General features: G+C 29.6%; 1 protein-coding gene across 6 annotated transcripts in view; it reads right to left on the bottom strand.

Moving 5' to 3' along the window:
* LOC118181800 (trithorax group protein osa-like) overlaps positions 1-26,086 on the bottom strand; it is a 306,313-nt gene that overhangs the window by 52,445 nt on the left and 227,782 nt on the right. For all 6 annotated transcript variants that reach the window (XM_085809212.1, XM_035350992.2, XM_035350994.2 and 3 more), the window contains 4 exons: positions 17,093-17,184; positions 8,583-8,693; positions 3,426-4,088; positions 830-1,161 (listed from right to left, as the gene is read on the bottom strand). In XM_085809212.1, coding sequence (XP_085665338.1) covers positions 830-1,161; positions 3,426-4,088; positions 8,583-8,693; positions 17,093-17,144 — 1,158 coding nt within the window. In that variant the 5' untranslated portion in view covers positions 17,145-17,184. The remainder of the gene's footprint in view (positions 1-829; positions 1,162-3,425; positions 4,089-8,582; positions 8,694-17,092; positions 17,185-26,086) is intronic.

The raw sequence follows: 26,086 nt of genomic DNA, 5'->3' as shown, positions 1-26,086 counted from the left end.
AAACTATAGCTAATGCTTCAGATATCAGCAAGGGAAATTATGAGGATTAACTTCTAGACTATGTATGTGTTAATTCATAACAATAGACAATATGTGTAAAAATTGACTATCAAACTGTTAAAAGAAGTGCAGACATTAACAGTGAAAGTGATACAGAAAAAAAATGATGACATGGTTATTGTCAACTGAATCTAGAAAAACATTGTAAACTTTAAGAATTCTTGAACTGAACAGATGCTGCTCACAAAAGCTATCAATAGTTTTATGAGATTGAGAAGTAAATGAAAAACTGTTATTGAACAATATGAAACAAACACAGAATAGTTGTATATAAACGATAAAATTTCATCAAGAACGTAATTATACAACTATTTTTATAAAAATTTTTTAAAATGTAAATAGTTTAACTTTAGTATTAATTTTTAATCATAATCTTATGATTAATTAATGACTTAATTGTTTATTATTTTATTTGAGAAGTTTAAAACTGATATAAATATTTGCAATACACAAATAATTTATTACCACTTAATAAATTCAGATGCGCTTGGAATGGAAGTGATTTTAATAGCAGCAGGCACTATGTATACAATATCACAATAAATTTTCCAGTAAATATACAGAAACTTCCAATCAGTCAATGCTTTTATAAGGACCACTCACAGTGACTATTTAATTAAGAGTAATTGGTATGAAACATCGCCAGCTGATGAGAATACATTAAATTCATTTTCATTACACAAACTATGAATTATAACAACCTTTTTCTTTACAGAGAGGAGTCATTATAAAGAGCATTAACTGTACTAAAATTTCAGCATATACTTACAGGACTAGCAGGAGTTTTGGGCCAGCCAGGACTAGATATACACTCTAAATCATCATGGAAAGATGACATGGATGCAGCACCGGGAGAGGACAAAGTATTTGGAGTCGGAGGATATGAGAAATTAGGCTTTGAATTTGTTTTTGCAGAACTCTGTTCATCTGGTATAGATGATGATGCAGATGCACTTGAAGCTTGACTTCCTTCATCTACGTTAGCTGGAGGCTGAAGTGCATTACCAACATTGCGAGAAGACATTGAAGCAGCATTTCCTATTGATGACACAGGGGATGGCATGTTACTAGGCATATGGCTAACTACTGTTCCAGGGAGAACTAATAGGGGAGAAAATTAGCACATAATTATTAATTTAAAGATTTAAAATAAAAATGTATTTCACTAAGGTTTCCATTAGTTATTTGGGTATTGTGCAAACAAATCATGGCAATAAATAGAAAACTTTTTTTTGGGTGGGTGTTATGCATATGCATGATTAACATAAAATAGCTTTGTAAGAGTGTTTCATCAAACCAGTAACTTAAAAGGATTATTTGGTATTCATCTCTGGGGGGGGGGCAAAAAGAAAAAAGAGGATGGTCCCTAAAGTAAGTAAAAAAAAAGCATGTTTACAATGTTGTTACTACTAGTCACAGTAACAGAAAAGAACTGAAACCGTAAACATGCACAAAATTGGTGGTGGTGGGAAGAAGAAACTCCAATATAGAATCAGTATATAAATTTAACAAACTTTGAAATCATTATGCATGTATAAACTATGAACTAAATCTCTTATAAAGCATACAATAATGGAGGCAACAAATTCATCATTGGAAAAATGAAAATAACAATAATAATATGTCTAACCCTCTTGCTAAAAAGAGACAAGTTACAAACTGTTCAGATCTACAAAGCAGGATTGATTCTTCCCATTCTTTTATAGACTATTTGCATGAAATGTGTTTTAATTACCTCTTTGCAGAATTAAAAGTTACTTTTCTTCTCTTTTATTAAATTATAGAAACTTATAACATTATGTTAAGCTTATTTAAGTTTTAAAATTATAAAGTTTTGGAAAGATTTTATTCCATTCTAGATGGTAACACCAAAAAAAAAAAAAAAAAAAAAAAAAAAAAAAAAAAAAAAAAAAAAAAAAACTTCAGTTAGAACGATACATTAATTATCTGTTGCAGCAGCAACTCTTGGTAGGCGGCAAGAATGACAAAGGTGTAGTAAAATCCCATGACTGTGAAAAGCAGAAAGACTAAGGTATTATATAGATCAGGGGTGGTCCAAACCATACTTGGTAGAGCCACATTCTTGAACTAAAAAATTTCAAGAGCTGCAACTACATTTTATAACAGTTGTGGACAGATAAAGTAGTAAAACAGTTTTTGAAACATTTCAAGAAAATGAACAAGGATTTCATTTTTAATTATTGCCATTCACTAGCATTAAACTATTTCTCAACTAGCTTTCAGATACAAAAACACGAATTTTCTTTTGCTTTTCCAAGCACCAACTTATTTTTACTGGACTATATTTTAAGAAAAATAAGTGTTTTCCATATAAATGCAAAAAAACACATTTTTGCATTTATATGGAAAACAAGTCCAAATTATTTTTACTAGACTACATTTTAAGAAAAATAAGTGTTTTCCATATAAATGCAAAAAAAAAAAAAAAAAAAAAAACATTTTTGCATTTATATGGAAAACAAGTGCCAACTTATTTTTACTAGACTACATTTTAAGAAAAATAAGTGTTTTCCATATAAATGCAAAAAAACGCATTTTATTCAAGAACCCCATAATCCAGTACTATGTGAGGAGCAGAACTACCTATATTTAATTCTAACTCATACCCATTCCTCCGGTGGGGGGGGGCAGGCATGATAATTGCATGTAATAGCTAGAAAATATTAAAAACTGAGTTAAATTTAAGCTATAAAGACCTGTTGACAAAGACTTCTGTCTTTAGATATAATCCCTGGTGCTGGGTCTTTAATTAATTAATTTTAAAAAAGAGCAGAATATATCCAAAAGGAGGAATTTATCTAAAATGGAAAATTTGCTTCATAATTCATGTTTACTATAAAATAAAAGTACTGTGCAAACATACTGTGCCAGCAATAACTTTCAATATTAAATCAGCTTCTTTAATAAAAGTATGTTGCAAATATTAATGTATTTTTGATAGAGATTTTATTTGTGAACATAAATAAGGAGGAGGAGGGACTTACCATCAAATCTGAGAATAAATTTTTAATAAAGTTTTTTTTTCTCTTAATATCCAAAAATAGCATGGATTAAGTGGTTACAGATAATCAGAATTCTACTACATAACAGGTATGAATGATACAATTTAAAAAAGAAGTAAAAATAAGGGAAGAACTTAAAAAACATCTTAGTAATTCACTTCAGCTTAACAAATGGGTAAAAAATAATTTTTATTTTAGAAAGTAACTATTTATCCTGATAACTTCTCAAGTGTTCAAGACATTTCAAGCAAATTAACACATAAAATTTCCTCAAAAGTACTACACTACATAGCTAACAAAACACAAAATTACAATTTTGATAAAAAATAGTATATACTATACCAAATGATGAATTTGAAATGCTCATTTTCATGCTATCAGCTAATGCATCAGTAGACAGAGTTTCCACACCTGACATGGCATCGCCTGGCAGAGATGATGTTTCTGGAGGAGTAGGTATTGAAGACACCTGTGACACCTGATTTGATGGTACCATAGCAATAGAGTGAATTGATGAAGCTTCTTGTGAAGATAACGCTGATGTAGGCGAAGACAAACTCTGTCGCAACATATAAGATTGTTGACTATCTCCACTTCCGTATATACTATAGTTAGAAACATACATATTCTGCATCTGATAACTACTCTGGTCTCCATAATGAGGCATTTGTGGCATATGTGCCCCAGTATTATGTGAAACCTGAGGAATTTGAGGTACACCAGTTGGGGCTGGAGATAGCCCAAGGCTTGAATTTGCATATTTCTTTGGTGATGAAACCATATTATTTGGAGCATAGTTTTTGTCTGTATTAACACTGCCATAATATACATTACTGCAGTTGCTTTTTACAGTCATGTAATTTTGGGATGGATTTGTACAAGAATAACTGTTTTGCCTTGCCATAGGGAACTGAGAACTATATGGAACAGAATTTGAGTTTTGATCCTTCGAAACAGGAGGCAAATACCTATTCACATCATTGGAAGTCTGTGATGGATAAGATGCTATAAAAAAAATAAAAAAAAGGTAAAGCTCATTCTTTTGCTCAGCACAAGCATGTAATCACAAACTACAAATATTCATAAAATTAACATTTATCTTCCATTTTAAGATAACAATACTAATTTAACGATTAACTGATGGACATCTGAATACTTATGATATTTATTGAATACTTATACAATATTAACGATTTCAAATTAAACGCTTAAAAATTGTACAGAAATCTGGAAAAAACACTGCAAGACCATAGTAAGACAAACATACAAAAAAGTTATTTAAGTCTGCTTTAAATTTGAACATCTGAACACTTGTCTTTATTATTCTTTCTTTTAAATAATATCTCAAACGAAATCGTGGAGGATAAAACACTTACAAAAATGTATGAAACATTTTTACAATGAATGCTACATACCGGCATGCAGTCATCTCTATTATTATAAAATGAAATGCATGTATGCGCATGCATGTTCCTTCACACTGCGAAAACCGGTGGTACCCAGAGCCATTAAATTTTGAATACATGTAGTCCTCTACCTCAATATGTGCACTTTAAAGGCTGAATATTGTATTTTGTTTTGATTTATATATTGTATGAAATCAATGAGTTTTTCAAATTTAATATCAATAAACTCAGCAATTTAAAAACAATGTGTTGCTATTCGGCAAAGCATAAGATGATAATTAGTATTTTGAATTTAACCCCTTTTGTTTGGATGTTTCTTTCAAATTTCTCACCCCACAAAAAAGCATTTTTTTAATTGCTCGAAATTAATATATGTTCCATTCTAAATTCGAAAATGCAAAATATTTTTGATGGACCTACAGGTGGTCAAATATGCGATATCCCATCCACTGATTACCAGTTTTGCCACCCTAGTTTTAAATTAAGTTAAAAAAAATTACAATGACATATATTTATTAACTCTATTGTTTTGATGTGTTTAACATAAATATCTAAATAAAAATAATTAATAAAATTACATCAAAAATGCTTTAGAAATTGTTTTTCTAACCTTACTGTTAAAACAGCTTTACAACCTGCTTTCAATATTAGAGCATAAAAACCACATTTATCACAAAACAAAAATCATTTATTTAATCAATCCCCCCAAAAAAAATTTTCATACTTTATCAAAAAAATTGGCTATAAATATAAAAAATATCCTGAATGCTTTTTTTTAGTTGAAATTCTAACAGAAATCACATGGTATTCAATAACAGATGTTCAAGGTGGAAACCTCACTGTGAAAATTTTGAAGAAACTAGGACAAGTCTTGTTATCTCTTAGCAATATTCAGAAATACAAAAATAAACGTGGAATTTAAAGTGATGTATGAGTAGCAACGAATTCAGTTTCAACGATGGATTTTTCATTTATTTCGTCACATAGCATGCGATGCCAACATTACAGGCTCAAAAATGCAAAATGTGCGAGATGCCACACTGATCTAGAAGGGGTTAATCAACAAACTCAACTATTTGAAAGCAATGTGTTGCCAGTTCCTGAAATAAATGCTTTTATCTTCCATAAGTCAATGTGTTGCTATTCAGCAAGACATAACATGTTTAATTTTTCTTTCAAATTTAATCTGCTTTTTATTGATTATCAAACTAAGTGGTTTAAAAGCAATAAACAAGTTCTTAATAATATTTTGAAAAATTTTAAATCTGATTCATGACTTAAGTACAAATGCATTTAATTTGTAATGTATATAATTAAACACACAAAACATTAAAAAAATTCTACCAGCTGGATTCATTAAAAATCATATATATTTTAAAAATAACCACTTTAGGTGAATTGTTTAAATGACATGACATGGGAAAATACAGCATGTCAAGTTTCTTCTCATCACATTATTAACTATTTTCTGTCATTTTATACTATAAAATCTGTAGAATAATTTCAGAATTAAAAAATTGACATTTTTGCCATTCATTATTATAATAATATTCACATTTGCATTACAATTATGATATAACAAACAAGCACTACTAGATTAGTTGTAATACTGCGGGATGCCCTGCTGTAACACGTAACATACAGAGGATGTTCACCCCCTTTTATAACGATTTTGATTTTCTCCATGAATTTAAATATTAACCTTAAAATACAAACCTGACTGACATCAAATTGGAATAAGGTTTAATTATCGTCTGCAGCATTAAAAACATTCTTTTCTTTAAAAAATACCACTGAAAAATAAACAATGGATCAAAAGCTATATTTTTGCACTGTCCGAAGAGAAATACTCTTATTCAATTATTAAGAAATGAAGTGAAAAGCATGGTTTTAATATTTCTACACATAAAATAAGTGACATAATTAATGTGAAAGGAAAGAGACATCAAAAGTTCACATCTGACTGGGAAAAAGGCAAAAAATGCAGTCCCAACAAAGGTACATACAGCTCTTAAAATTAAATCTAACGACGCATCTCATGTTTAAAGGAAAATCCAGTCCACCCAAGGAGCTACTGCAAAATCTTTAAATATATCTGTAGTAATGGTGAACAAAATTATAAAATCTGATTTAAAGCTAATCAAAACAAAAAACATGATATTCATCGCCTAATGCTGAAGCATGTTTCTCGGCGTAAGACTATGTGCAGATTGCTGTACAAAAATTATCTGGTAGGTGAAAAATAGAAATATATAGTTACAATCGATCAAGCTTGGATATAAGACTGCAGTAGTAAAAGATCGATTTACTACCGAAAAAGAGGAGGGAAAAAAAAAAAAAAAAACTTAATATGTTGGTTCAGAGAAAACAAGGAAAAATTTTTGGTTATTATTGGATTATAACGGAAAACTTAAAAAATTAATTAAGATTACTATCAAAAACATGTTTAAACACCTATTTTTAAAGCAGAAAATTTCTCTTTATCCAAACAATCTTCACTGTGTTAAGTTCCATCAGGATAAGGCTTCAACCCATATCTCAAATTGTACTGCTCTCTGAAAAAATGAGAAATGGAACTAAAATTGAAGATTTCCCTTTAAATGCATCGTGTCCAAGTCCCCTGATGTGCCCCATATGGATTACTCTGCATAAAACAAGCTCTTTATAATGGCATCCCAAAACATTGGATGGACTATGGAAGATTGTGAAGGAGGACTGGAATAAAACCAATCTTGTTTTAAGAAAAGGACTTTTATCTTGGAAATCATGATGTAACATGATAGTTCAACAAAAGGGCTATCAGGCGGAACATATTACAAAATAAAATTCTAAGGTTTGCTTATATATAAATCTTTGCAAAATCGTTACAAAAATGTACGAACACCCTTTGTATATAACCAACAGAAGGTAACTACACTTTAAGACATAAAAATTAACGCATCAAGAAGGGTTTACTGATAGAGCTACACCCAAGAAAGCAAATTAAAAAGGCATTGGTCCTCTCTGCCTTGGATACACTCTGCTACGGATCCACGACACTGATTCAGAGGTGATGAATTATATGCAAATATTTTTTGAAAAATTATCTCCATCTGGCATATTATGCCCCAACACTTTGGGAATGCCTCCATAAGTGCTCCACAGGACAATTCTCCCAAATCTTTAATAACACAAAAAAGTCTTCCTATCTCAGCAGGCTAACAAAAGGGAACATGCAACACACAATGCCTGACCTTGTTTCAGTACTTTAGGCAATGGTTTCGATATGGCGATTTTTTTTTTGAAACAATAATTATTGAAACCAAAGCAAAGTATGGCACAAAAGGTGATGAGCTGATTATCTTTTGGATGTTCAAAAAAGAAATGCAGTATGAGATGTATTCCGTGCAACTCATTACGATTGAGGTTATTTTAGAAAGAGAGCATGAAAAACCTGAAAAATCACAAACTGATGATAAAGAAGACAGAGAATTAGAAATTAAACAACGACAAGAAAGATATGTTGGACAATGAAACTGACACTTTAATACTGTCATATCCTGCAGTTGTTTTATTGGTAGAAACAATATATTTGATTTTATGAGGGGTACAGAAGTTATAAGATGAAAACAAACCCAAGCAAAACAACAGCCAGTTTTTTTAAACAAGGCAAAAATAAATTATATGCAAAGATGAGTTATAATTAATTTGTAATAAAGAATATTATGACTGTAACTGATTAAAATATGCATGATTAATAAAATAAAAATGGATTAATAAAATAACTTGTAAATGATTTGTTTTTTGTTTATTATTTACACCTATAAATCAAGAAAAATTCTTCAACTCAACCAGTCAGTTAATTTGATATTTCTGCTGTGTTAGAGATTAAACCTGTAGATATGTTCAATTTGAATAGGTAGAATGAAATTTTGGCTGAAAAATACAATCCTATAAAGTTCCATATACAAAAAGCTAACGCACATAGACTGTGCGTGTAAGTTAACTGTATATACGTATGTACTCAACATAATATTGAATATACTATAAAGCATTTTTAAGTTCAGCATTTCAAAGATTTACGAAGTATGTAATGAGATCAACTTGTGTATACCATAGCGGTTCATTTGTTGGGAGTAATGATCCATATTTGCATTCTGCCCTGAAGTGTTTTGACAGACTTTGTTTCCACTCCACATTGCAGACTGCATTTGATGGTTATATCCTATTAAAAAAAAAAAAAAAAGGAAGTTAAATACAAGATTTTGCAAATAAGTTGATATTCTTTTGTTTAAGCATGGAATTTCAAAACTAAATGACAGCACTATAGATATGATCTTATCACATAAAAACTTGTTAGAAAAAGCTTTGCATTTGTGGATTTTAACAGATAATTGTTGCAGCATTTTAAAGATAAGTTTGGGAATAATGTTGTGAAGAAATGAAAGTACACTAAGAGAAGATAGTCCTTGCTCAGAAGTCTTAAAGTTTGGCAAAAGCTAATTCAGGAACTAAAAATATTAACCATGCTGAAAAAAATTTTAATGTCGAAGATGGCATCCATACAACTGACCTATATGATATGATATTCACCAAAGTTTATGACATGTAAAGAGGTTACAAGATCAAAACCACCAAGTAAAAATTCATAAGATTCTAAAGGTGTCTGAATGCACAGACAAAATTTTGCATAAATATCTGGACACATTATTGCATCACTTACTTTATCTCATAAGATAACTGAACATCATACAGCTACTTCAGTAATTAGGTAGGTAAAATAATTGAATCTAAGTAATTAGCCCATCAATGTAGCTAGGTACCATCAATGTTAGCAAGTCATGACAACTGGCTTCATTATTAAAAGATGCTCACATATAGGCAAACGTACGGAGTTTTGAGGAAAAAAATTAACAAACAATCAATATCTAAATAAATAAAACTCATAAAAAAAAAAAAAAAAAAAAAAAAGACTGATTTTGTCTTTAAGTGGGAATCGGGCAATGATAAAATTAAATATTTTCCCTTGTAACTAACTTATTGCAAAATCTGTTTGAGTTTTTACCTTTATAGAAAGTTTCATCTTTGGCATTTTAAAGGTATTCATCACTATAATATAATGCATAAATTGCTAATAAAGGAGTTAAAACAAACATTGCATAATTCTGATGTATTTTGTAGAGTAGTAAAAATGCTTTACATTAGGTAGGTAAGTTTTCAAATAACTTAAAATATTAAAATATCGCACATTACAGAGTTCAGGTGTAATCACATCAAATACATAATATGATGATATAGACTACTTTTATTTATATGCAAGCAGACATGCTTACGTACAAGAACTATCAAGGAAGCGGCTACTATCGAAGGGAATAATTGTATTTTACATTACATTCCTTACATTGGGGAAGGGAAAGTTAGAAATGACTTGAGCTGTTTTTGAAGTTCTTAACTAATCTGAAGAAATTATTAAAAAGCATATATGACCTTTGGATGTTTCACTATCATTATAATGCATCTTTCCATTGTGTCCAAAAAACACAAGTATTTTTGGCTTCTTTAAATTATAATCTTAAATTATTCTTTCTACAGTCTAAATTTGGCCTTCTGTAACAGTGTATTGTTTAATTAACACGTTGACGCTGGCTCAGATATTTGCAGTCTGTTCCTTGCGGCAGCGTCTCAACTGCAGGTCCGCCCCATTATACTATTTAATACCCACTAGATTCAAATAGACCGAATTTCCAAAATTCACACGTGGCCTGCGCATGGTCTGGCCTGCCGATAGGACCCATGGTGGCCAGTCGCAGGAACTGGAAAAAACCCTAATTCGTTTTTTATGGCCATAAGCCCAGTTGACAGGCAAATGATGCATATGGTCAATGTTGTACTAGGAAAAAGAAATAGTCGTGCGGTTGTCGTAAATTATGTTGAGTGCGAGCGGCGATTTCGTCGAACCTGTGACTGACGATTTCCAGACGGCCAGGCACTCAAGGCCCCAATAGTATTTGGCTTACTGGACCGCTGGCAAAAGATATACAGTCAAAAGTCGTTAATCCGGACTGCTGATCTATAATCCGGATTCGTCGGGACTTCGGCGATTCCGGATAATAGATCAGCAGTTTAAATCTGCTAAGATGGCATGCAGAAATTATAAAATTAAAAATACAAAACCATAATTTATGAAATAAAGAACAATTATGATCTAAAGGGTATCAAAATTTACTACAAAAAAAAAAGAAAAAAAAGAAAAAAAAAAAAAAGCTTAATATTTATTTGTTTACTTTACTAAACATTTCTTTCAATGTAAGTTCTTTAAGGTGCTTTGTTTTATGTGATTAATACTTTCTCTTTAATTCTATAAACAGACATAATTTCTTGTTCAGTTACAAAGTTCCGCTGTCATGTCCTATAATTGCTGTGTCGAGAATACCAACTAATTTGTCAATAGAAAATTTTTTGTTTTCAATAATCTCTGTGTCACTTTCTTCACTATCGGAAGCGAATTATAATGACGAGGAATTTGATTTAAATCATATCAAAGACGGAGTACATCGAGATGAAATACTACATTTAGTAAGGAATTATAAGCCGAATAAAATAAAAACATCTGCCCTGAAGATAAGGATAGTGCTGACAGATCAACTTTCAATTCATTGCGCGCCGCATATGAAAAATTTTAGGAAATAAATTTTTTCTGAAAACTTTCTGTATTACACATCTTTTACCAATAGGGGTAAGACAAAACAGTTGTGTTATATGCATCTCACAACTTGGTCATCAATGACTAATTTAAGCCTTTAGATAGGCAAACTAGTTCTGCCGTTTTCTTAACTGGGGAGAGGGGGGGAGAAGGCAAAATCTGAAGAGCAACTTAATAAAGCAATAATTCTCTAAAATGTTCAGTTAAATAACTGCTTTAACAATAATGGAATATGATTATTTTCATAACTCAGTGTCTTCAAAATAAGAAAAAAGAAATTATTTTCCAAAAGTTAAAGGAAATGGTTGATGTTGTAAATCAAAGCTTTGGCAACTCTGTCAACAATTCATTTAAAAAGCATTATTGTTTTTATTCAATAACTATTCCAAAAGCATTGGTTTTTACAACCCTGCACCCAAGGAGCTGGAGGAGATTGCCTCATGAACTCTGCCAATCACGAATTAATTATGCTTCTGTTATAAGCTGAGAGAACTATCACTCACAGTCAATCTTTTGCCCTTCTGCAAAATACTGAAAGTTCTATGTTTAACTTTTCAGATAAGATCTGACAGAACTGGATATGAAACAAGCCAAATTTAAAATCCAGCCAAGAACAAACCCAAGTTTGGCATTGATTTTAAATAAAACTATGGATTTCCAGGATGATTACAGGTTCCTCTTCAGGACTAAACATAATTTCTTTTCTTTTCCCTTCTATTAAAAAAAAAAAAAAATGCTTCTGAAGAAAGGGGCCTGTGTCTTAGCATCTTCAAAATCAAGAGTTTTATTCAAAATTTATGTCAAACTAAGATTACTTTTTTTTACTAATTTTAAGAGATCAGTTTGCTACTGAGCATTAATTCAGTCATCATGTTATTCAAACTAACTAAAATTTTGTAGAAAACTACAAATTAATATAGTAAAAGGAGAAAAAAAATTTTACATATTTTAAACTCCTACTTTTATGCACATATACATAAATCTATTTTTTAACAGAATATATATGGCCATATGTAATATCAAAATAATTTTGTTTCTTATCCCCTTTTCTCTGTTTACCTGATTTACTTTTCAAGTATTGCTGCCTGCAGATGATAGAAGGAAAACTTACTAAAATTGAATGTTCTTCCTAATATTTTTAAAAAGAAAGAAATTTATATAATATTTAATGTCTTATTAAATTTTTTATTTTTACAAATGTCACAAGATAGAATCATTTAACTGTGTAAAAAACTGAAGACTACGAACTGACCATAAAGGTTTTGATGAGCATATGGATTTATTTTTTAAACACCCTTCCTCTTAAATAATTTTATAACTTTGATTGACAGAAACAGAAATAACAATCTGATATTTTGAGGGCATTATGAAGGGCCAGGATCTCACTTGCAAATTGAAACTTGAAATTCATTTTCATAAAAATATATTTAAAATTGAGTAATTTTTTTGCGAAATATTTTATACCTATGTTATTTTCAGTGTACTAATACAGAAACTTAATTTTTCACAAACATTTATACACGTACAGTCTGGCTTTCAATATTTGAAGAAATTTCATGTTCCTTTGATTAGAAACTCTTCCATGCTATTTCCACATGCACTTATTACTTTTTTTTGTTTCCTTGAACTAAAAAAATTCTTATGACTAATAACTTGTCTCAAATTTTCTTTATAAAGGAGAAAATATTCAATAATTCTGAAAACAGCAAATGGAGAAAGTTATACCAATACCCAGGAGGCAATACTCTGCAAACAGTGAAAAAAGAATTTTCAAAGAAGATACCATGTGGGGTCTGGAATGAACACATAGCTTGGTTTTCTTTTGTATCTTTGCTAGTCAAAATTTTTGACACAACACCTGTTTGTTCCTTTTTGTGCTTTCATTACCAACTCTTTTCAACATGCTTCTATTTCGAAAATTCTGTTGATCATCTTTCACAGCAAAACATTTCCTAAGTATTCTTATGGAAGCCTGGGTCCTCATGCATTTAAAGAAAAAACAGGGTTTTCCAAATGATAATAGGGATCATATTCTAAATTCTTGGTAGAAGGAAGTGTAGTAGAATGTGAACGCACACTAATGTGCATGAAATTCTCAACCAAAAATTCCTTTCCCCTCATTTTCCAAATGCCTAACATTTTATGTTACATATATGCATAATGCAGATAAATGTAATCTAAAGAGAGATTTCATAACTTCATCTTTTTTAACTTTATTTTTATTTTCATCTGTCATAGTCCTTATCAAAACTGTGGTCTTTTATGCTCACATTGGAGCCAGGTTTACAAAACATTGAAGAGAAAAAGTAACTTTTATGCTTACATTATTTTGTAAATTTTTATGACATGTTCTAGAAAAGTATTTAAAATAAATGGATTATACATATGGTGGAAGAAGGCATGTCATTATGTACTTTCTATCTTACTCTTAAGTGTTGAACATCTAGAACTGCACAAACAGAAAACTTATTACACTATTTTACCTTCTAAAGTACAGTAAATAAAACCTCAGATGAATGTTTTAATTTGTCCATTAATACATAGTTGGTTGCTTGAAGATTATATAAACTGTGAGATGTTGGTTGCTTGGTTACTACATAAACTACAGGATAACGAAAACTTAAAACGTCTGACGTGTAGGAAACAGAACAAATGTTACAGTCCAATTAAAATATTAAATACAAAAGGACACACACCTAAATGAGCTTTGGCTTACCCTAAATATTGGGGAGCAAATAAAACTAATGAATCTAAAGCTGATAAATCAATTAAGTAGGGATACAAGGAGCTCTATTGCAGCAAGGTGCAACAGAGTAACCAGAAAACTACCAGATTCCTTTTATTTTACTTATTTTTTACCATTAAAATAAATTATTATTATATTAAGAGAGAAGACAAACAAGCTAAAGCAAAATAGAAAATTAGGCACAGCAATCATCTTAGATTTTAATTAATTTATTTTCTCACCTATCAATAAAAATGCATGGTTTGATTGTTAAAATTTCTGACTTTATCAAAACCTCCAGACGACCAGCGATTTTTTTTGCAAAAAAAGAAAAAGTATTAGATTAAAAAAAGCAGTGTCTCACTTTAGTATATGCTTACTTCATGCACCTGCAGTACCCATTTTTTTTTTTTTTTCATAATAAAGTATGCAAATCATCCTGATTCTTAACTTCAGTTTATCACCAAGTAAAGCATCTCCAAGCTGAAGAAACACAATTATTTATTAGCTTAAATATACGTGATCAATAATCTGTTGGCTCCACAGCCTTTCTGCTTGGCATACATCTCAAAAAGAAACATGCTACCAAAGTTCACTGATTTTACACCTACTGAATAACTTATATTCCTGACACCAATTTAGCAATAATTTTTTTATTATTTTTATTATTCTACCATCACGACTATCAGCTCAATGCAGAAATCACTCATGCAATGGTGTCTAACACAATTTTTTTAAATATTAGTACATGAATATCAAAGAGCATGATAAACTTTTATATTGACACTTGGCAACAATTACAAATTACAGACTTCAGACACTTACTTCACTGTGAATAATTCAAGGTATTGACCCGGAGAAATTTAACTAACGTTTTCGCCTACATACAAAAAATAGATTTTGTAAATGACATTTATAAGCAAAAAATTTGATTTAGTGCTGTTTGAATTAAAAACAACTGATTTGTTTTTCAGATATGAATATGTAGGAATTTTATTTATTCAGGGCTCAGATAAGCCTTAAACATTTGCAGGAAATAAGCATGCTTATAAAAAATAACTAATTCTGGCTTGAATTCTGCAGCAGGTGACAAAAGCAAGGCAAAATTTAGTGGAACAACATGCCTTTAGTCTCCAATTTCGTGATGCAATGCCAATAATGTACAGTGGATGACAGTTAAGCATTAAGCTATGCTAAAACAATACACTACTCAAAATCTGTAGTATGGTTCTAAATGCAGAAAATACATTCTAACCTTCTAACCTTATAGACACAAGGTGATAGCATTATAGCATGACATTACTACACAAGATTGGCTGCTTTATGGATGTGCTTCCTTATTCCATCTTTCCCTTCCTACTTTATTTACTTATTTCCCATTTCATTCACAGTTCATAATTTAAAGTAAAATTTCAAATAGGCTATTACAACTTAAATCACAGGCATTATTCCAGATGGATTTATTTATCTTTACACAGAAAAACACAGGAAATAAAAGCTGATGATGAATAAATACATTTTATAAATCTACTTTTTTCTCATTACTGACCACCAAATGATTAATAAAAACTAAATTATATTTTATCTTTGAAGATATTTGGGGTAGGGACTTGTTTTAAATTTTGCTAAGAAAACAGATAAATGTTTTCCCTAAGAAGTGATGTTATGAAGCATATATACATGCAGCTTCTGCTTTTGTAATGGAACGCCAGTTATATAATTAGTTGCTTCTTCATTTGGATTATGTTACTTAGTGCATTTATGTTATTTTGTGACACTATCTCAAATATTTTACTTAACAGATAGTACTACATTAATTTCATCTCTGCTCCACTCAATCTAGAACAGGTTATTTACTCCATTCACTATAGGGAGTTCTTAAATAAAAATAATAAAAACAACAACACCTATGGGTGTCTACTTTTTACATGTGGTAGACAGTTTTATGAAATTAATTTCAATCCTTAGAAGAAGGTTCTGTAATTACAATATTTTTTATGAAATTTTGTACAGAAAATTGCTCAACTAGTAAAATGTTGATTTTGCTTTATTATATTAAACACAAAAAGTTTATACCTTTACATGTAAAATCTGCTCATACACAGGAACTAATAGCTTCGTGGTACCAGTTGAAAAGTTAACACTGAATGTTGTTTTGCACATTTAACTATTAATCATCAAATAAACAACTTTTTCCCACTCTAAATCTGACTAAATTACTTAGTAATAACAGAAAATGAAAAGTGATCTAAGATTAGCTCACATTCCTCTTTGTATTCAACATTTTATTAATATTTCCCCCTTTATGAATAACTTATACAAATTTATGATTCTGTATTTACAAACCTCTTTCAGTCCTCCAATATTGAAAGTGTTTTCATTAAATTCTCTAATTTATATTGATAAATTCTGTTATAACTGTACGTGTCTAAATTTGGATACAAAGAGGACTCACTCTCTTACCTACACTGGCAAAACTACGATTAAAAAAAAAAAAAATGTATACTTAGATTACACATCAAAACTTGGTCATCAAGAATTTTTTTTTTTTTTTGGGGGGGGGGGGAAAGAGGTCAGCACAAATTTGAAATAACATATCCAATATTCTATGGTTGGACAAGTGCATTTTATACTATTAAAAAGTGGAATAAAATCAGGTTTCATTTTTAAGGGCTACTATCACAAAATTTTTGTGAACACTGTAAGTAAGTTATTTTTTCCAAGCCTCAATGTTTCAAAACAATATTCATTCCATGTTACATGGACGGGATGAAGCAAGTCTTCACAGATTATAAGACTTTTGCAACAGAATATTCTACTGGCATTAAGAAGGAAATAAATTTGAGTATCTTATTTTAGGCTCCAACTAAAATAATAATTTCTCTGAAAAAATTATAAATAATAATAATTTTAAAAATATATAATAATAATTTCTCTGTAAGTATCCCAAGGTGGCTACAACCGAATTTAATCACTGAAAACTAAGCCTATTAAGTATAGGTGTTAAGAGCCTGCTATACATAAGTAGGCTCTTAATACCAAAAGTTAAACAGAACTCATAAAACTGGACTTGGAACTTAATAAAGTGTTCACAAGAATTTGTTTTATGCATTTCTCTCACACTATTCAAAACATTCAGTTCAGTTTGTCTGCTTCAGCAGAAAACAAAATTTAGTAAATGGCAAACATGACTCACCCTGAGTTGAGAGCTGTGTTGAATGAGAAATGGATTGGTTAGGATTCTCCATGTTTTAACTAGATTTGCATAGGACAGAAGATATAAAACATCTATAAATAAGAAAAAGTATTATGAATTAATAACAAATTGAAACAAAATAAATACAATTAGAAAAGGAATCAAAATCGTATTTTCTTGGTTCATCTCATACACTTAATCATACCACTGTTGTCAAACCTGAAATCTGAAACACCTGAAGATTTTTGGTGCAAAATTGATGATGCCATTTCAAAGAACTCCAAACTGAATTAATTTCACTTGATAATGCATGATTCAGATTACTGAAAAATTTATGATACAACTGTCACTATAAAATATATTAATATTTAATAAGATCTTTTAAATGTTATGTTTTTTGACTAATTTCATTTTTTAATATTCTTTAACTTTTATACTGAGGAAATCCCGAGTAGGGAAGAAGGAAAGCTTTATCATAAATGATGAAATTAAAATTAATAATTAATGTACATGATATTTGTATAAAGAAACTTTATAATGTACTGTATATTGAAGTAAATGAAATTAAACAGAAATATTAATTGATTAAACATTTCTTGAATCTTCATATAAAGTTCCACATGAAATGAAATTTTAATGCAAAAAATTTAACATAAATTACATTTAATAAGATCGTAAAATGTAATAATAAAATTTAATAGGGGGGAAATTCTGAAATTCACGAGAATAGATGTGGGGATATTAAATTTGTACAATTTAATTTTCATTTATTACCAGGAAACACTTTCCTTAGTAAAAGCTAAAAAAATTAATAACTAGGAGATTCAATGATCTACTGGTAGGCTGGGGAGATGTGTTGAAAAACTGATATCGTTCCAGTGAAACCAGGAGAGCTAGCACTTATGTCATACATATGAAAAATTTTACGAAAATCTGTGTCATTTTATATTAGAATTAAAACAATTAAAAAAAATTTTTGAATCCTAAATGTTTCTCAAGTTGGGTGTCTATCAAATGAGTAATTTTAAAAGAATTCTGGTCAATACACTAACTATGCTACACTTAGGAACAATACTCTTAACAGAGAAAGATGATTCTTTCCCTCCCCTCCAAAAAAAAAATATTAAAAAAAAACTACTAGCGGGTTTTGCTTTCTCTCTTTTTCTAAGAACTTGAATTTCCAACAAGAATATAGTTAGGCGGAAGGCATTTATCCTTTTAGTTGTTAATTTGGCTGAAATTTTTTACGTTAATTTGACTTCCAGAATATGTGAAAATTTTGCAAGCAAAATAAATATTAAATGAAAATGCATTATATACTGAATAAATAATAAACTTAATAATAAAAATTCAATTTATTAAATCTAAACATTCAGTTTTATTAAGCAGTTCTGAATTTCCACTATATAATATACTGTTGTAATATTTTAAGGTGATACTTATTTTCCATTTTCCACCATTTAAATTTAAAATCATAATTTAAATGACTTAAGGCTTATATCTCACAATATAAAAAATGAGATTAGAAATATCTTCAGTCAAGTTTTTTTTTTTTTTTTTTTTTAAATTTTGGAAAGTTACATAAGCTAGCACATTTATCAGCCATGCCACTGCACAAAATAGGAGATCTTTAATTTATTTCTGCGCAGATTGAAAAGTGCTTTACTGGGTAGTCTCATTTAGTTTTAACAAACTGAGCATTATGAAAGGAATAAATGCACTTTCTAATTTAAATATTTAATTTAATTTTTCCATTTCCCTAAAGGGTGCAATCCGAAACACATTTAATTTACAATATATCCAAATGATAATCATGAATATTTGAAGCATGACTATAGTTAATAAAAAAGGCAAATTCTGGAACTTTTAAATTTAGAAATTAAGTCCTAATAGGGGTGATATTAGTGATTCACATGTTAATGTAATTGTAACAATCACATTCTTAATAAATGCATACATCAGATATTAATAAAACTAATTTTTCCTAAAGAGTTTAATAGTTTTTAAGCTACAATTTAAAATATTTAAATTACAGAAAAAGTGTGAAGATTTGACTATTGCAGCTCAAATTTCTTCCAAGACTTGCAAGATTCGAGGATTCAAATGCATCATCCTTATTTGCAACATACACATTTACAAAAAATTAATAGATTTTACCTTGAATCAAATTAATAAAAAAATGTAAAATCATAATGTAAAATATTCTGAACATGAATTTTTTAACATTAAAACTACACGATAGGTTTTTTTCCTTTTATCAAAAATAGGTGTGTTTATCATTGATAGTTTTAGCATTAAATGAAAATAAATCAATATTTTGCAAGAAATTCATGGACCTTGAAAAATAAAACAAAACTAATACAGAATTTGTAATTTAGAATTGGTCACTAATACTTTTTCTATGGAAAAGTTTGCTTATGAACGATTCAAAACTAAAGATAAATTCTACAGAAAATTCATATTTTCATACACTTACTAATGCTTCTAATTAAATGATAAAATATATTTGTTTACAAATAATATGACATCACATACAACTGCAGGTATGGTGTCAAACTATACTGAGAAAGGTAGCTATAAAATCTCAATGAATTAAAATTTAGAGTACAGTTAAATAAACTAAGAAAATTCAAAAATAAATTCATTATTCAAAGATTCTAATTTAGATTTCAATTCTTGGGGAATTAATAGCATTTCTCATCAGCAAGATTTAACACATACACTAAAATATGAATGTTTTGCCAGAAAAGGAGAAAGAAATATTCCATAGTCCCTTGACAGTTTGTTTAACTACAGTCCTGTAAAAATAATCCAAATTACTTTCAATTCTTTTGAAAGCTTCTGTTATCTAGTCTGTAAAAATTTAAGTTATGATTTTAATTCTGATATCCTTTTTCTCAATTTTTTTTAAGTGCCTCAACTCCTAATTTGCTCAATAAATGGTGCTATATTTTTTGCTTCTTTATGATTGCTTGCATATTTCATTCTACTAACTTGAATGACACAGGTTTAGCTTACAATGCAAAATATTCGTGTTTGTTTCCATCTCCCTCCAAACACAAAGTGTTTTGACAAAAAACATGAATATAAACTGAAATTTTATTTAATTCTAAATAATACTTTGAAGCTTTGTTCAATTTTAAAATAACCTTAAATTTCTGGCTTTCATGAATTTAGAACATGTCTGCTTTATACAATTCAAAATACACATGTTCTAAACTAGAAAGAAATATAATTAACAGATACAAAGCTATGAAGTTAACTCAACACTGGTCAGTACTACTGTCAACATATAAAGTTAAATATATATTCTTGTTTTAGTTTATAACTTTGATCTTTTTGTTAACTTTTAAATTTTAAAATACAGGCATATCGAGGAAAAGGAAAAAAACTATCGAGACATGGCTAGGGTTACATTAATTAATTTAATAATTTTATAGATGGATAGCCATTTTCAGTCTCAATGGTTTGGTTCGACAAACATGCCTATGTTATTAGCTTAGTTGGAGATTTCAGGTACTTTTCCCTTGATAAGATCTATCTGAAACCTCAAACTAAATGAATTGACTTTATTTTTTTTATTTTTTATAAAATATCTCTGTATTGAAAATGTATAAGTTTTTTTTTAAGCAAAACCAAATTTGATTTTGCTGCATAGGTTTTTTTCTAAAAAATTCTTTTAGTACGTTCTACTTACCAATTTTGTTATATAAGTTTTATTAAATTTTGTAGAATTTTCAGTAGATTTTTTCACGTAAAATTTTTCTGCTTTTGTTTAGTGTAACTGTTTTAACTTGGTGTTATATGTAAAATTTGGAATTAGCTGCATCAAATGTACTTTAAGGCTTTAGCTAATTTTAACTGTCCTTTTCATTTCAATCTATCTATCTATCTATCTATACAGTCAAAAGTCGTTAATCTGGACTCGTCGGGACGTCGGCGATTCCGGATTATCGATTTTTCCGGATTATAGATAATCAGTTTAAGTCTGGTGAGATGGCATGCAGAAATTATAAAACTAAAAATATTAAACCGTAATTTATGAAATAAAGAACAATTATGATCTAAAAGGTATCAAAATTTACCAAAAAAAAAAAAAAAAAAAAGGCTTAATATTTATTTGCTTACTTTATTATGAAATAAAGAACAATTATGATCTAAAAGGTATCAAAATTTACCAAAAAAAAAAAAGGGCTTAATATTTATTTGCTTACTTTATTAAACATTTCTTTCAATGTAATTTGTTTAAGTTGCTTCGTTTTATGTGATAATACTTTCTCTTTACTTTATCGGAAGCGAATCATAATGATGAGGAATTTGATTTAAATCATATCAAAGACGGAGTACATCGAGATGAAATACTACATTTAGTAAGGAATTATAAGCCGAATAAAATAAAATCATCTGCCCTGAAGATAAGGATAGTGCTGGCAGATTACCTTTTAATTCATTGCGCGTTTCGGCGTTTTCCCCACCCGGGCCGCAGAGCAGCGTGAAATTGATAAACAGATTTCGGAATGGTTTGAGAAACGAAGGATATGCCTTTATCCATTTTTTGCAGCAATTCCACTTTTGTTTAATGGACTTCTAAACATACTTTCGCTTTGTAGATCCTTTACATATTTGGAAATTCTATTTGACATAATCGAAAGTTCAAGCTTACTTTTACAAAATTGCTCTAACAGTCTGCAAAAAATAATATTCGTATCCAATTCGAAGATTAAGGAACAACGCAATCTGCAACATTAACTGAATTAGATAATTTTAGCTTAGCTTATACCGTCCGTTATACATTAAACGTGCAAGCGTAAACGTATTACGCGCATGCGCACACCCGAATCCGCAGCCGTAAAAGTCAACACAACGCATGCCCAGAAAGTTTGTAGCTTCGAGGTCCGGATTATAGATCATTCCGAATTATGGGTGTCCAAATTAACGACTTTTGACTGTATATATATGCATAAACATGAATAACTGCTTTTACCAAACAGGACGAATAGTTGGATGTGATTTATATGGCAAGATTTTTCAATGATTTTATTTCTTCCTTTACCTCTCTCTATATATATATGCATAAACATGAATAACTGCTTTTACCAAACAGGACGAATAGTTGGATGTAATTTATATGGCAAGATTTTTCAATGATTTTATTTCTTCCTTTAATTTATTATAGCTTAATAACTAAGAAATAAGAATTTTCAGTAAGTCTTACATAAAAACCTGCAATAACAGAGTCCTACATGAATTACTAAATCAACACTTTGGAATCAGTAACACTTAAAGCACTTGGAATCCTCTCAAGATGCAATTTTTTAAACTGGGCATAACTACGAAAGATCTCACTCTTTTGGGCAAGCACTAACAAAGGCTGCATTATCTATGGTTAGACAGTATTATGTCTACTCGTTAGAAAATGACAATTAATAAGTTTACTAAACAGGATACATGCATGTTACAGTGAGCTAGCACAAATTGAACAAATGAAGATACTCCTGCTTAATTTTAAAAGCAATGCATACAGTTTAAAATTGTATTCTTCCAGCTATATTTCTTCCACTTACATACAGATATACACAAGAGTTGTATGCTGTTAGAGACTAACTGTTAGAATGATTGTTAGGTACTTGCACACTACGACAACTACCTAGATATCTCGCCACAACTGGTGACCCTTGTAGGTTATACAGATTAACCCTAACATAGGTTATAGAGGGATTCGAACCTGGGCCCTTCGGCACAGCAGTCAGCGATGCTAACCACTATACCGATTGGGCGGCCATAATCAAAACTAAAATGTACTACAGGGTTCGTACACATTTCTGCACACGGAAATTAAGTACTTTTAAGGACCATTAATGAAAAAAACTAAGGACCTACGAACATATGGGAACTGATTAAATTCAATTAAAAATATTATTCTATGCCTGAATTTCACTTTTCTAATACCATCCTAAAAATAAAATAGATCCATAAGTAGTATGCATTATTACCAAACGTAAATTAATTAACATAATTATTAATAAGTTTGAGGAAAAAAAAAACTTCATGCAGTTTATAAAGTAGCATTAAATATTTTACAAGTAGCATTTATAATACGTTGGACATATTTGAAAGAAAATAAGTGACGTTTCCGTTTTACTAATAGTTAGCTTTATGTTGATTTTTATGTCTTCTTTTGTCACATACTTGGTCAGTCTAAAGCAAAGGTTCTCAACCGGTGGTACGCAAGAAAAAATAGGTGGTACACAAAGAAGCAAAGTATTTTTAACTATTTATTTCAAAAATTAAAACCCCAACATCTTGATTGAGTTTTTTCTCTAACACTCGTAAATTGACGCGATCTGAGCTTTGTTCAAGAGTGGTGGTGGTAATAGTACTTTGGTGGTACTAAAGGTTTTCAATTTTTATTCAGATGGTACACATTAGTCAAAAGGTTGAGAACTGCTTGTCTAGAGGTTTAGTAAATAGCAGGTAGATTTTATGTCAAACGGCATAGGTTAAAATGAGAAGTATCATAATCAGCATCATTCATAATAAAAGACTGAATGTTATCACCGTTGCTGCTTGTCTAGAGAGAGACCTGCTGATTAGAACAAACAAAAGGCATGATGTAGGCATGGTTGGCAAGTGTTAAAAGTTAGTCAGGCTCTGATGCAGTTAGTGTCATAGCTTTGTGTAGAGTTCCAGGGGTTGTAACCTAGTTAATATACTTTCAGGTTCCAATAAGCCATTAAAGCACCAGAGGTGATAAGCTGTTTGGTATTAAGTCTCACTAGATGCAAAGAATAAGCTTTACTTGAATTTCTACATTTTTGTGTTTTATCTTGTGACCACAGTGAGTATTAATGATAAGCAATAACTCGCTTTAATATGTAGAGATAATTTTTTAGGATAAGCACTTAGTTATAAATAATTAAATTAGGTAAATAGGTAACCTTAGTCACGGATTTACATGGCCACTATTAAATTTAATTTTTAACAATATTTGTTAAAAAAGCCCTATTAAAATCAAAATCTAATAAAATAAAACAGTTGAAAATACATGCTATTTATGACACTGATTCTTAAACGATAGTAGAATAATTACACATTAAAAGCTACAAAACATTTATGTTTTGTAACAACAACACTCAAAAAAATATTTATCAGTCATTTTAATTTGAAGCCTTCCCAAACATTTTGGCTAGTTTATACAGATTTCCTTCTCTGTCTTTAAGCATATTTTCTAACAATAATTAGAGATTTGTCTCAATATGCAAACCAATGCTGTCTAGTTTCTGCCTGCTTTATCTCCTAATTTGTCAACCTCTCCACAATGTACCTATAAGAGTTTACTTGATCTGGTAAAAGTTAAATAGTCCAAAACACCCCTGATCGACGTGAAGCAAATTATCACTATGTCTGAAAGTAACTACAATATTGGACAAAGGTTTAAATAAGCCTCTTATTTGAAAAGAACTTAGAACAAGCATAAACGCATGTTCTGATGCTCACAAAGTCAATTATATCTCATGGTGATGTAATTAAACAAGAACAGTCAAATTCAAACTAACTAGTGGTAAAAAATTATACAATTTAATTTTAATTTAATCTGGCTCAGTAACTCTATCATATGAGGAAACAGAAATGGAAAATTATAGTAAAGGCTGAAATCATAAACAATTACGTAATTTACATAATAATAACTGCACATATCTTTGAAGAATAATTTTCTTTATGTATTCAGTTTTTTCCTTCAGCATGTTTCTTTTTCATTTTAGAATTTTTGGATTTAATTAAGGATTTCTGTTTTTCTAAAATCACTAAATGCATTTAGAATGTATAGAAAAAGTGAATAATTTAATTTCTTTAGTAATATGGAATTCAGAAGAAATATGAAATATATATATGGTAAAGGCCGGTTACAGAGCTGATGTGGCAGAATTTTTAGAATTTAGTGACACACCAAACAACAAAATCTAGAAATGGCAAAACTTTTAGAATTTAGACAGGCATTGGAAGCAGAATTTAGAAAGGCACTATGCAGTAGAATTTAGGATCCACAGAGATTGCATCAAATGAGAAAATGTGTATGATGCATTAAAACATATTAGATGGATCTTTTAAATTGCAAGTTTTCAATTTCTTTATTTATTAACACTCAAACAACTTCTAACTATTAACACACTCTTTATTAATAAAAAAAATCCCTTTCTATAATGCCTGCCCAAGTGATACGATTAGAAGCATTTTTGATATTTTTCATGCTTGTGTCTAGTGAAAAGTAGAGAAAATAAACGGATGATAAACATGTTAAGAAAAAGATTCTAGTATCAGGAATAAAACACTCAAATATTATTCATGCCTTCATTGTTCTTCCAGACGTTCTCCAAAAAGTAAGAAATTCATTGCAAACATTCTGCAAAATACATCCATTACGCGTTGATACCATGGAGACATTTTCCACTTTGTCACATATTTCTAGAATCTTCTAGAATCGTGGGTTTATAAATCTTGCTTTCAAATCCTTCTAAATTTTCCAAGTTGCAATGTCAAAAATACTAAAGAAAAATTATCCCAACCGATTCTGTAACAGCAAAAAGCCAGAAATATTTTGGAAAAAAAAAAAAAAAAAGGGAGGGAAAATTGTAAAATTACTTTTATAGATGAAACTGATGCATATTCTGAGAATTTTGAATATTCCAAGACAATTACATAGGAAAAACACTTACTATGAAAAAATTAAAAAGAAGATATTTTAAATTAATTACATAGAATTTTGCTTTGGCTAAGAGTTGTTTCGTAAATTGTGCTTTATAGCATTATACCTTGTTTATTTTTCAGATTCAAAATATTGTATAATAAGTTGCAAAATAAAACTTTATAATATGACAGCAGAAAATAAAAATGTTTTATTTTAATGTTATTTATCAAAGTTATGATGTTTTAAAAAAATCATCGAGAAATTCTGATTTTAGAATTAAAAATTTTCTATACAAACTGGTCTTAAAA

The sequence above is a fragment of the Stegodyphus dumicola genome, chromosome X2, assembly GCF_044657685.1.
Source record: "Stegodyphus dumicola isolate Sdum_Otavi_A_Nest chromosome X2, ASM4465768v1".
Taxonomy (NCBI): Eukaryota; Metazoa; Arthropoda; class Arachnida; order Araneae; family Eresidae; genus Stegodyphus; species Stegodyphus dumicola.
This window is presented reverse-complemented; position numbering and strand designations above follow the sequence as displayed.